At 39.6% G+C, this 13892-nt stretch overlaps 1 protein-coding gene across 1 annotated transcript; it reads right to left on the reverse strand.

The window, feature by feature from the left end:
* Positions 1-408: 408 nt before the first annotated feature.
* On the reverse strand, positions 409-10028 carry LOC109913596 (extracellular calcium-sensing receptor-like). Its single transcript, XM_020513138.2, is given in 6 exon segments — positions 409-1388; positions 4010-4133; positions 5702-5929; positions 6761-7097; positions 7099-7595; positions 9744-10028. Coding segments are annotated over 6 exon segments (2424 nt in total). The 5' UTR covers positions 10002-10028.
* Positions 10029-13892: the final 3864 nt, after the last annotated feature.

The following is a 13892-nucleotide window of genomic DNA, read 5'->3' on the forward strand; positions in this document are numbered from 1 at the left end:
CTGGCAAAGAAGGGGCTGTTTCAAGGCAGGAAGGTTGAAACTTACTTCGCCGACCGAGAGGAAATGTACGGTGCTTCTGGTTCCCTGGTGAACTGAATATCAAATTACACTAATTTTCATTTCCATTAATTTGACTCGAATGGCAATTTAACAGATTCAGCGAGAGTTAGAGTGCTTCGTCATTATTGTCGAGGTTTCCCCCTCGATGTTTACTTTAGTTTTCCAGACAGTTTAAGCTTGTTTTGCCTGTCAGAAATACACCGCGCTTACATGAAAATAAGGTAAGTGTGACACTGACATAACAGAGTTACCATTCCCTAGGATCTGTGAAACCAGACATTCCTGAGGTAGGCAACCTCACTGCCTGTAACATCTAAAAGTTTAACATCAGCATGATTGGGATGCATTTCAACAATAATAATCTATTCCCTCTGTTTCCGAGGATGCTTTTGGCGGCCTATGTGTTTTGACGTAATTGGTCTCAAGTCTATCTGATTGAGTGATCAAGTGTTTTCTTGTGTTTTCTTCTGGTTTTAACAAAATAATATAACATTTTGGAGTAAATATGCAGATGAGCAACCCAAAGCTCGATGTTAAAATTGCAAACACTTCCACGGCCACTGTATATTTCCCATGGGTGCTTACATAAGCAGGGACAAAAGTTAACCACACAGCAAAGAAAATGAGCATACTAAATGTTATAAACTTAGCTTCATTGAATTTGTCTGGTAACGCTCGGGCCAAGAAAGCTAAAATTAAACATAAACAAGCCAAGAGCCCAATGTAACCAAACACACAGCAGAAAGCAACTGGAGATCCTAAGTCGCATTCAAGGATAATCTTTGCACTTTGATATTTGGTGTTTTTAGCTGGGATTGGGGGAGAGATCACCAACCAGAACACGCATATTATAATTTGAATCAATGTAGAGAAAAAGACAGTTGACCTTTGCTGTTTGGGTCCGAACCATTTCATAATATTACTGCCGGGCAGAGTTGCTTTAAATACCATTAGGACTACCAGGGTTTTACTAAGAATACAAGAAATACATAAAGCAAAACTAACTCCAAACACAGTGTGCCGCACCATGCATGACCATGGTGATGGCTGTCCAATGAATGCAATGGAGCACAGAAAGCACAGTATTAATGAGATTAGTAGAAGAAAGCTTAGTTCCGAATTGTTGGCCCTGACAATGGGAGTATTTATGAAATTTAAGAATACAGCTGCCACAGCCCCTGTGACACAAGCTCCAAGTAGTGAAATGATCATCAGTGTTATTCCAATTCCATCCTGAAAGGAAAGATATTCATTTTCCTTTGCAATACATTCATTTCTTTCGTCGTTTGACCAGTGATCTAATGAACACTTCAAGCATTCAATAGAATCTGCAGAGGATGATATAAAAAAACGCCATTAGAAAGGTTGTTACTTTTCGAATGATCCACATAATTGTGTCACAAGTCTAGAACAGTTTTAAAGATAGATCGGTCGTGGATTCGCCATGAATTCCAAATACTTATCAAGCTTTCCTTGAAGCTCAATTGAAAACAAAGATCGGGCAGTATAATGACCTCACGAATTGCTACCTCCGGTTTTGTGCCCGATAAACTTCAATAGTTCAACTATTTACAACTAAGGCTGCAAAAGGCTTTGATCAGACTGCATTTGGAATATTATGAGTAGTTTTGGACTCGTATCTGACAAAGGATATGCTGACCTGTGAAGGGGTCCAGAAGACGTTCACAAGAATGATCCCAGAAATAAAGGGTTTGCCACATGAAGAGCGATTGAAGATTCTGGATCTGTACCTAACGGAGTTAAGAAGGATGAGGGGCGGGGATCTCGTTGAAACTTACGGAATACTGGAAGACCTGGATAAAGTGAATCTGGAGAAGATGTTTTCGCTAGTATGAGAGACTAAGACCCAACAGCACAGTCTCGGAGTGAGGGGAGGACCCTTTGGAATGAAGATGAGGAGAAATTTCTTCAGTTAGAGGCTGTTGAACCTGTGGGACTGGATGCCGTAAAGGGCTGCGAAGACCAAATCATTGAGTGTATTTAAGACAGAGTTTCTTGACTAGTAAGGGGATCAACGGTTATGGGGAGATATAGGAAAATGGGATTGAGAACCACATCACCCATGATTGAATGGCGGAGCAAACCCAGTGGGCCGAATTTCCTAATTCTCGTCCTATATTTATGGTCTTATGGTAGTAAAATTTGAAATTTCTGCCGGGGTGTTTGCATTTTGGGGTGGCCATCATTGTTAACAGCGGCACTTATTTCATTCGCATTAAACAATGTGAAGCGCAATTGAGTATTTCTATAATGGATCCATAAGACCAGTTCAGGCGAGCCTGCTTCGTGTAAAGCAATCTTTGGCATCGCTTTTATTGCTCTCTATTATCTGTGTATAGTGTACAGCGCTTCCTGCACCTTATTTACAAGCCGCCTATTATCTGTGCGTAAACCTATGAACGGTGTCATCTGACCTAAAGACAGGAAGTTTGGAAGGATGTTTCCTCAGAGTCTTACCAGCGGGTAGAGGGAACGCAACAGGCGATGAATGTTCTTGCTCCAACAGGGAACACTACGAATTCTGACCTAACAGGTGCCCTAGCTTTATATGGAAGGGCACTTGTATCTGTAGACTAGTTTCAATTCAGCAAAACGTCGCAACAGATTCCTTGATAACAAGGTATAGAGCCGGATGAACACAGCAGGCCAAGCAGCATCAGAGGAGCAGGAAGGCTGACGTTTCGGGCCTAGACCCTTCTTCAGAAACAGATTCCTTACTGATTCCCCAGAGATAATGCAATTGAAACCCCAGTTACATTTCATACTCCTGATTTAAATAAATTTCAGATGCTTCTTCCTATTTCTGGCCGGCCAGTTTTTTTTTTTTTTTTCTGTAAGAATGGGCAGACAGGGCCTTATTTCAATATCATATCTTCAAATTAGATCTTCAATCCTCTGTAATGCCCTGAAGGATCAGTTTCTACCGTCTTTTCATAGACTGAAATGGACTTTCATCCACAGATTTTGCAATCAGATGGAGTAATGAGCCATTACTAAGAGCAATGGTCTGAATTTTCATCAGTTCCATTTCTTTATATTAGTTCTAAGTGCCTACATATAGATTTAAGAATCGAGCCTAATTGAGATTGTCATGACAACTATGTGAAGTTAAAATTTGCGCACAAAAAGTCCCATTATTTTCAAACTCACAACTGTACAATTCTCGACTAGATGAAATTTTAATGAGGATCATGTCTTGGGTCACATCCATGAAAATAACTAGAGAAGATAACAAGGGAGCAAAAAATTATGGTGATTCAGACAGATGAAAAGATCCAACAAAAATGGATATTTCCCAAAAGCTATGCCAACGTCTGTAATATTGATTATTGTATATTTATGATGGTAATCATTGCATTGCAATGTTGACAGAGTTAATCAAATGTCCTGTCCCAAACTTTCATTACGGAAAATTGAGCTCAAAGCATGTAAATTCTCACTCACAAGTACCTGGTTAAGTCATAATCTTAATGCTAATGAGACTTTTTTTTCGCTTTATCTTAAAGGGATTGAAATCGAATATTCAGTCAAAATTGCAAGTGGCTTGCATTTGATTCAAATTTACATTGCTCTACTTTGGTTGGTACAACGCAATTTACAGCAGCCTGAAATCTTGAAGTAAAACACCAACATACCCAAACATTTCTCGGGTGTCTATGATGGGAAATGCAGGGATAGAGAAGGGTGTTGAGGTAGAGGGTGGAGCTGGGTCTGGGTAGGATGCTGCTCGGAGGGTCGGTGTGGACTTGATGGTCCGAATGGCCTGCTTCCACACTGTAGGGACTCTATGATTTAATCTATTGCACGGCACGTTTATGGTCCAAAGCTGCATAACTCAATGTTGATGAATTTTAAAGGATACAATCCTCATTGCTTATGCAATGTGTTTAATACTATAGAATAAGGAGAGTTGGTCAATGATACGTACCTGTTTTGTTACTAATTTCCCCATCAGCACATGGTAAACAATCAAAGCAGCAAATAGGCTCACCCCTCCGAGTTGCTTTTCTTGTACCTGTTGGACAGTTGTCACTACAAACTGACACTGGTACCTGCAGAGGAGTGAAACTGCAGTTATTGCTGTTTTGATCCATTCACATAACGGTCGAAGTATCAACGGTTGTTTCAGTACATGATTTCATCGCGATTTACTAAGTATTTTCCTTGGATATTTTCCCTGGAACGTCGGTGGCTGAGGAGGTGACATTAAAGAAGTTTATAAAATCATGAGGAGCATAGATAAGTTGAATAGCCAAGTGCTTTTTCGCTCCAGGGTAGGGAAGTCCAAAACTAGAGGGGAAAGATTCAAAAGGGACCTAAGGGGCAGCATTTTCATGTCGATGGTGGCGCGTGTATGGAATGAGCTGCCAGAGAAGGTGGTGAAGGCTGGTGCAATTACAATATTTGAAAGGCATCTGGATTGGTACATGCATAGGAAGGGTTTAGAGGGATATGAGCCAAATGCTGGCAAATGGGACCAGATTAATTTAGGATATGTGGTCGGCATGAACAAGTTGGACTGAAGCGTCTACTTCCATGCCGCACATCTCTATGACTTTGCTCTACAGCATAAATTATCTGTAGAATAGGGATCCAAATGAATAGTATTGACTCTAATTAATTAAATCTTGTGGACAGATTCTGTATTGTCTTCTGAAAAAATATGGATAAGGTATATAATTGATCATTTTGATTCCTGGGAACAGCATTCAAATATATGTGGTGAAAGGTGGATAGTGCAATGCTCCAACGTCTGTTGTAATAAGTTTAAGCTGTAATGTAATACATTTTGATTCCAATATAATACGTGAATGAAAACCAACATGCAAGTTAAGGCATTTGAAACTCAGAGGACGAGAAGAATCCACAGAGTAGAACCTTGCAGGATGAGAGGAATTTCCTTGCTGAATGCTAAAGTAAGGATTAGTTTTTTTTTAACGGGATCATAGACTACATCTGAAGTAAAATATATTGAAGAATGTGCACCTGATATATTCCCGAGGGTTTAGGGATGGATGCTATCTCTTTTAAATGTTCGACTGTCGACCAGATAATTGAGGAAATATAATGATTGTAAGATGTTAAGCAAAAATAAAAATTTTAAGAGTAAAAGAAAGCTAAGAACGGTGGATGCTGGAAATCAGAAACTAATTCAGAAATTGCTGGAAAATCTCACCAGATCTGTCAGCATCTGTGGAGAGAAATCAGTGTTAACGCTTCCGGTCCAGTGACTCTTAAGAATGTACGTTTGGGCAGTAATTGATTTTTAAATTAATGTACAGTTATTACAATGCATTCATTAATTACCATATTACTTTCTCTGCAACTGACAGCAAGTAGAAAATGGCTCATTGTTCCAAAATAATTTGTTTACTAAGTTTAATGACAGAACGCAATTCTGGGATAGATTGCAAGTTGCATTTCCCGTTGCAAAGGCAATATATCATTCACCAATTATCCTTTTGATGTTGGTGAGTGCGATGATAATTGTCTTGTTCAGCACCACTAAATCCATTACTATCGATGGAATGAAACAAAATTCATCTTATCTCATTCGTTTCAGTCTGCAGAGATTAAGAAACTAGCAAAAATCTCACACGTATCTTCAAAAGACACTTACCAAATGTTGATGTCCATGCCAGACGATGGTGCGTTCAGCCAGCACAAGCTTTTCTCCTTTTGGTAACGCTGCATCATAAAAACCAACCTTTACAAAGTTAACGGATCCATCAGCACTCCTTTGCCAGTTTATTAGGTCATATGAAGCTATTGGATCTCCATTACTATCAAAGCTTACTTCTTCACCAAATTTATTCATAAACTTGACTTCTTTCAGATAATGCAAAAGCTTAACAAAGACAAAACATGAAATATTTTTCAATTACGTAATTACTTTTAAAAATTGAATGAGTGATCATCAGTAGGACAAAGCGGTGTAGTAATGGTGATGTAACTGGCCAGCTTTCCAGATCATTGCGCTAATATTTATGGGCATAAATTTGTATGATACCATTGCAGACGTGAAATTTGGATTAGTTTCTCTTTTTAAATAAAAATCCGCACTTTAATGGTACCTGAATACAGACCATACGTTAATTGCCCTAAAAATTTCTTTGTTTTACTAATGTCTGCAGCCTTCACCTGGTCTGATCTACACGTGGATCCAAAGGTTCTTAATTGCTGTCTGTGTCATCATGGATAACTGTTAAGGGCGTGTGCTACAGCATAAACCTTTTTGTAAGCATTGTATGAAACCCTTAACCAGCGATACCCTGTAACTCATGAATAAATAATGAATATTATAAAACTGAAGAATTCTTCCAATGGCTTTATGTAACTATGTCAGGCACTGGTGCTACTTGTTTGTGAAAATTTCCTATTTGTTATCATGTCGTGGAAAAGTTCTAAAAGAACTATATAATTTAATAAGATTAACACTGCAGCAGATGATACCTTCAGTTATCATTTCTAAAGGTGTAACTAGTATGCTCCAGTGTTTAAACACACACCAGAAAGGGAATGAAGTGTTATAGAGAAAAGGCGAGAAAGTAGATTTGGAGATTATCAGATCATCCATGAATGACGGAGCAGACTCGATTGGAATTTCTACTTCAGAACTAGAACATTTGGCAGATTTAATTTTGCTTATTCTCAGAATAGAATACAAAATGCCTCTTACCTGCCATGGTATGATGTTTGATCTTTGACCGCATGTTTTGTTTATAAACGGCCCTTTTCCATTTATGCAGGATTGTAAATTATGAAGGGCGTGTGCTATAGCATAAACTGCTTTATAAACATTGTATGAAACCCTTAGCTGTGACACGTCGGTGTATATGTTCTTAGTTAAATTCAGATCCTCTGATCCTGTGCACGGTTTGCTAGAAAATTGCCACTCGTTTTGCGGAGAGGTTCTGTCACGTGGCCTTACTTCACAACCGAAAACCTCTTGCCAAAATTCCTCAACAAACGGATTCTCTGGTGATGTGGAAGGATGAAATTTAACTAAAAAATCTGAGTCCTGGAATCTCTGCTTTCCTGATTCCAAAACCAATTGTGCCAGTCAAAATGTCCTGACTTTCTTTTGACCAAATCAGGGACGAGGTGACCCAGGCTTCGCTTGCTATCAATTGCAAATCGGTGATGTTTCTCACTTTGAGTTCTTGAATTAAAGCGAAAGTGTAGCTTTCTCCGCAAAACAATATGATCACTTTTGCAGAGGATTGTGTGATCGTATCTGCAATCTTTGACATTCTGTCACTAGCACCACCCGAAGAGATGAATTCCGTATAGGCGACGCAGACATTAGAGTTCCAGATTTCCTCAGCGAATGATTGAATAGCAAAGCGGCCGTAGTCGCTGTCAACTGCAACAATGCCAATCCAGCTCCATTTGAAATAATTTATGAGTCTCAGCAAAGCTTTGATTTGAACGGCATCACTGGGTACTGTTCTGAAAAATGTTGGGAACTCGTTTTTGTCACTTAGACAGGCACAGGAAGCAAAGTAACTGATCTGTAATGTTAATAGACATTATTGAATTTAATAACTTCAGCAAGGAAGATATTGTTTATGTTTTATCCTACGTCTCCACTGGAACTGAATTTAAACAAACAAAACGGCGATATGAGACACCAATTCTTCCTCCACCATGAATTCCTCATGATCAGGTGCCTACAGAAGACATTGATTTCCTGTTGTCGTCTTCGTTATTTTCCTATATGTCTTAAATTTATCTCATTTTATTCTCAAGATTTCTGCCAATGAGAACAATCTCTCACTATACTATCTGGAGTCCTTGACATTTCAAAAGCATCCAACGCATCTTCTTTCAGCCTTTACTTCGCTAAGGAAAACAAACACAGTTGCCTCAGTCTAACGCAACTAAAGCCCCCCAGCCTTAAAACCACACTGTTAAATGGATTCGTACCTTCTCCAATTCTGCTCTTTCCCATTCCTACTCCCAAAGTCTGGTATCTAAGATCGGACGCAATACCCCAGTTGAGGCTGAACCAGTTCTTCACAAGCATCTGCCGTAATATCCTGGCTTTTGGACTCTGTTTCTATTTACAAAACCCAGGATCCCATATGCCACGTTAACCGGCCTTCAGAAACTCTCGTGGTACATTCAAGGATTTGTGCAGATCTGCCTCAATCATACTAAACTGGTTAAAGTATAATTTCAGATACTTTGTGTGTGAGAGAAATTTGAGCTCATTAATAATGTCAGAACGATCTCCTAGCATACAATTTAAAGAACAAAAGAAACTGCTGAAGAAACTCAACACGTATGGCAGCAGAATTCAGAGTCAATCTTATAGTCCAGTGAGTTTTCATCAGAATGCCATTTCAAGAAACTTGCAAATGGGGTCTTGCGTTTTTTCTAGTTCCTTTGCTCGTCCCGTTACTTCAGTTTATACAGTGATACAGCAATTTTTAACAGTGCAAGTATTACAAACACGACCAGTAAAACAGGGGCAGAGCTGGTGTACGTGGCTTTTTGGAAATTAGATCCTGAATTATCCTGGTCACTAGCTGCAATGTTGGAAATTCTTCGTGATTAACCCTGATTTCAAGGAATGGTGGCCGGAGGTGGCAGCCCCCAATAAAATGAGCGGCTCTTCATTTGTGTTCTCATTCAATCACTTGTCGGCCAAAGTGGGAAACTGCCTTCATTTACTCATATTAATTTTTCCAAGAATTCAGCAGGATCAATGAAGGAGGTAGGGACATCCCTGAGGTTGCCTGATATTGCATCATTCAAAAAAAGGAGGGGAAAGATTTAGACACAACATCACGTGCACCCAAACGATAGCAAGGAAGGTCAAATATCAACGAGGGTAAGTGGCCAGCGAATATTAAATAGAAATAGCAACACAGATTAAATTGGTTAGGCCACAGGTTTAGTGTTATGCATCGCCATTTTGTTTCATTGCAGCGATGATATGTGAGGTACGGCAAAGTACATCAAAGTTCTTTAAAATGAACTAGGATTAACAGGTAGTCAGTCTTTCGATTGACAAAGGGTCTCACTAAAGTTTTCTCGGTGTAAAAGTCTTGGAGGTCAAAAGATAAATATCAAAGATTGACTAGATTAGTTGGCAGAATCGTGGCAACGTAACTCAGATCAAAACTGAACTTGGGGGGAAAACCAATAGAACTGCTGATGCCATAACTCAGATACAAAAATAGATATCTCGGGAAAAGCACAGCAGGTCTGGCAGTATCTGTGGACAGAAATCAGAGTTAACGTGTGGATTCGCGTGACCCTCCCTCGGAACGAAGGGTTGCTAGGTAGCTATTTTCCAAACTACCGTCAGTTCCGAGGAAGGGTCACTCGACCCGAAATGTTAAGTCTGCTTTCTCTCCACAGATGCTGCCAGACCTGCTGAGTTTTTCCAGCAAGTTCTGTTTTTTTTTTATTTCTGATAGATAAAAAGAATGTGCGGATGATAAAGAATCGTTTTCTTGTATTTGCCTGAGGCTCGTTACGTAATATATGTTCCATAAATTCACAATTGGTTAACAATTCGAAATTTAAAAAATAAGATAATTGAATAGTGGACCAGTGCAGGAAGTTGGATTAGAGTAATTAAAACTAAGATCAGTTAAAGAACCAACATCAGCAAAGGTCCAGTGGACGGAAATTTCCCCGCATCTTACCAAAGGAATTCCAAAGACCTCCAAAATTCTTGAAACTGCAGCAGATCGCGAAGATCCCGCATCTCCTATTACAATAGGCACTGAGGAAAAACCAAAACAGGTGTCATGTGAAGAAGCTCTTTCATCTCCATTCAGTATCTGGAAAGTTCCTTTAAGTGCTTCGGAGGAGACGTCACAACTATCCAGAATCTTGTAACCTAACGTCGTGTTCGGAAGAAGATCTGGGTCCCTGTTTATTTCGTCAACGGTAAAGATCATTGTTTGGACCCATCGCAAGCCACGGAGGTTGAACCTAGAACACAGAATTACTTATCGTTAGGCTGAAGCTTAATTCAGTTGCTTTAGAGCCATTCATATTAATCGTAAATGACCGCAGGTTTCAGATCGAAAAGAGATCTTTTTGAGTGTTAATGAAACTTCATTTTTTAAAAAATTTTGATATTTCCAGCAAGATCATAAGCGAAGTCCTATTATTATTCAAGGTGCATATTCAATTTTATTTAACCTCAAATCCATATTCGAAGCAGGTCTGGCATTTAAATTTAAGTTAATCATGGACGTTTGCTTTCAGAATTGAGATGCTACCAAAGCATAAGTAGAAATATTAGATGCAAGGTCAAGTGCAAAAATGACACAAAATGATTCTTTTTTTTACCTTTTGGGAAAAATCGCTTCATTTAGGAAAAAACTAACCGAATATTTTGTCAATACAGATTGTTTCTTCTCAACTTTTCTGTGAGTCAACGCTGAAATATCCTGAAGCTTCTTTAAATCATCTGGAATTAATTCCCTAGGAAACCGGCTTAGGTAGCTCAATGGGTAACTGTTTCCCGCGGGATTTTGCCGAGATTGAGCAGATCACTGAGAAAAACCCCGCATATAAATTCTATATATCAGATTCCTAGCTGATGTGAACATTGTCATCATTTAAGGTTCTGCATTAAAAACACTCCAGGATAAGGTATGCGAGTTCAAACATCTGAAATTCTAAAGGCCCTCTGGTCCAATGTAAACAAAAGGTATTTTTATGACAATAATCGTTGGATAATTTTAGAGAAGGGAAACATTACCCATTTTTGTGTATCTTTAAACAGTTAACAACGGATTAGGATGAAGCTGCTTGAGGTCGCACTGGTGAACCCTCGCGATAGAATGATCAACTGTCGGAACAACTATGGTTGGAAGTGCCGGGGTAAGATAAGCTGTGATGGATTGGCCGTCCTGAAGAACGGTCTCTTTCCATTGTGTTCCAACAGGTAAAATAGAGATGATGCAAATATTCAGACGTTAGATTATTTATTCTTCCAGAGAACTTTTGGCCCACTGAAGCTCCCTTTGCTTGAATTTTGATCTAAGTTGTATAAATTTGATAGCCGACTGATCATATATCGTTTATGTTACAACTTTAATTTGATTTTTTTTTGTTTATAATCAATTGACCTATACTTCTGGAGAATTTGCAACTCCGGTTGTAATGCTGCACACACAAAAAAAATCACACTGAATATGCAGTTCAACGTCGGCGTGTTTGGAAAACAAGCTATGAAATGATCCTATGAATTATGGGAAGTAGGCCCAATTGGAAAATAAATGGGTCTCAGGTCCGATTTATCAATTCCACACTCCTACATAAAGTAACCCTGTACTGCTGCTTTAAGACTAGACCATTGACACTGACGAATAATCCAAAGAAAGTGAGTTAATTCTCCAGAGCAGTTGCTGTGTTTGAAATTAGGTTAGATAAAACCTGGTTTCTGTAACTGTGGCAATGAAGCTGTTGAAATGCTGAAGAGACAGAAACGTTCGCCAGTGTCTTCTTGTCGACTGCAACCATATTTCCTAATCTGATCTGTGCTACTCTGAATTCTATTCTCATCCCAAAGTTACCTGGCAAGCGACTTCATGGTAAAACAAAACACCCACGGTTGTTCAAGAAGTAGACCCGTTATTACCTGTAGCTGTCCAAGAAACATGATATGTACTGGTTTTAATAGCTCGCCCACATCTTGAAAAGAAATGGTAAATAAAGGTGAGCACCTGCTGCAGTTAATTTTGCTTTCAATAGCATCGAAGGGTTGTTTTTGTTCATGTTTCAGTTTCATAACATTGTTATACTCCACAGGGAGCAACACATTACAGGCAATAAACACAGGATCGTTGTTCATTCTAAGTCATACCATTGCTCATTCCATATACCACAAGCACCGCCATTATTTTCTTTCGATACTATTGCGGCTCACGCTCCACCTCAAACATGGACTGGTTACTCACTCCCAGTAGCGCTTTGGTTTTGCACTAGCACACGCCCCTCCACGCTCAACTCCAAAGACTTCAGCACTAAATTTAATTTGGTACTTCTGATATAGGTGAGAGTAATATCTGTACTCTCGGAAATGACACCAATCGAATGAGATCCAAAACCGTGGAGGAAAAAGATTCTCCAGCTAGAATTCTAATCAAAGCAGCGAAGTCACGTCAAATGATCTGACCAATATTTGGCCCTGAACCACCAATACTAAAACAGATCATCCAGTCATTTTCACCGAGCTGCTGCTGGGAAGTTTGTGCGCACAAGCCTTTGCCACATTTTCTACATCATACTTGGGAATACACTTCCGTAGTATCCGGACCTACCCCTCACCTCCTATCCCTCCACCTGTGATGTGAAGAGGGCCACATAAATGTTGTGTCATTCGCTTCAAACACGCAACTATTACTCAAAGCGGCCAGCGGAGGTTGGTTTATCACTCACTCTTGGCAGCGCACCTCTTCCGGTTTTGTCTCTAACGAATTATTCGGCAGTGTTGTTCTAAAATGGACAATGAATAATCCGCCAAGGACAACGTCCCCATCCTTCATTAATCCCCGAGTGATGAACTTATCTTGAGGTCTACAGGATGGTTCACCTCCAGAACTCCCTTCTTCGAAAAATATTAGCAACAAAATTCCCAATATAGTATTAAAATGCATCGTAAAATCCACTTAAATACTGTCTAACGATCGCTTGAAATAATTTCTTATGTCTTTACTCCGCAATAAAAAGATATATATGTGTGCATGATGGGATTGGAATATACAGGCATCTCACCATTGTCACCCAGAGAGTCATGGTAGATTAACTCCACTGCTCTTGGAAAATAATTACATTAGGGATTTTTCCCCCAATGCCCGTAGCTAATATGATTATACTGGGAGCTTAGTCAATTATTATTCTTTGAAGAATAGATTCAGGCTATTATTATGGTCGACACAGAATGAATTTATACAACTCTGTGGAAAATGCTGAGCATCCTTTGATTAAATTGAAATGAAAAGCAATTTGAGAGGCCGTTTTCCTAACTTTCCAAGGGCGATTATGTTTGACTTTCTTTTCATAGAATTCCTACAGTGTGGAAAAAGTCCCTTCGGCCCAACAAGTCCACAATGACCCTCAGAGCATCCCACCCAGACCCATCCCCCTATAACTCACCTAATCCACACATTCCTGAACACTATGGGCAATTTCGCATGGCCAATCGACCTAGCCTGCACATCTATGGGAGGAAACCCATGCAGACACGGGGAGAATGTGCAAACTCCACACAGATAGTCGCCCGAGAGTGGAATCGAACCGAGGACCCTGGTATTGCAAGGCAGCAGTGCTAATCACTGGGCCACCTATTTTCATTTACGCAACTTCTAATTACGTTGATTTCCTTTCATGATATCTTACAGTACAGACGAACAAAATTCTGTCCGTTGTAAACCGTTCGGCTCTCTGAACCCACAGTCAGAACACATTCCCATGCCCTCTCCCCTTGACAATACAGCTATACAATACAATCCGTATTTAACTCCGTATTCAGTTCATTTTTAGAAAGGTACCATTGAATCGCCTTGTAGAAAACCATTTAGAAAATATGTTCCAAACCATAATGACCAGATGAGTAAAGACGAAAAACAAGCACCACTCTACCACAAGGCGTTCTTATCAAAGACGTTGCAACTGTGTTCTTGGGTTGCTGAAACTCCTACCAATACATAGATTATTCCTGCTTATTTCCCCGAATCTCACTCACAATTTTTGCCTTCGTTCTTAAAAGTTGGCCTGAAGAGTAATGGCTCTCAAAGTAACCAGCTTCTCCAGCCTCTGCAAATAACTAAGACCCC

The sequence above is a fragment of the Rhincodon typus genome, chromosome 13 (assembly GCF_021869965.1).
Source record: "Rhincodon typus isolate 14 chromosome 13, sRhiTyp1.1, whole genome shotgun sequence".
Lineage (NCBI taxonomy): Eukaryota > Metazoa > Chordata > Chondrichthyes > Orectolobiformes > Rhincodontidae > Rhincodon > Rhincodon typus.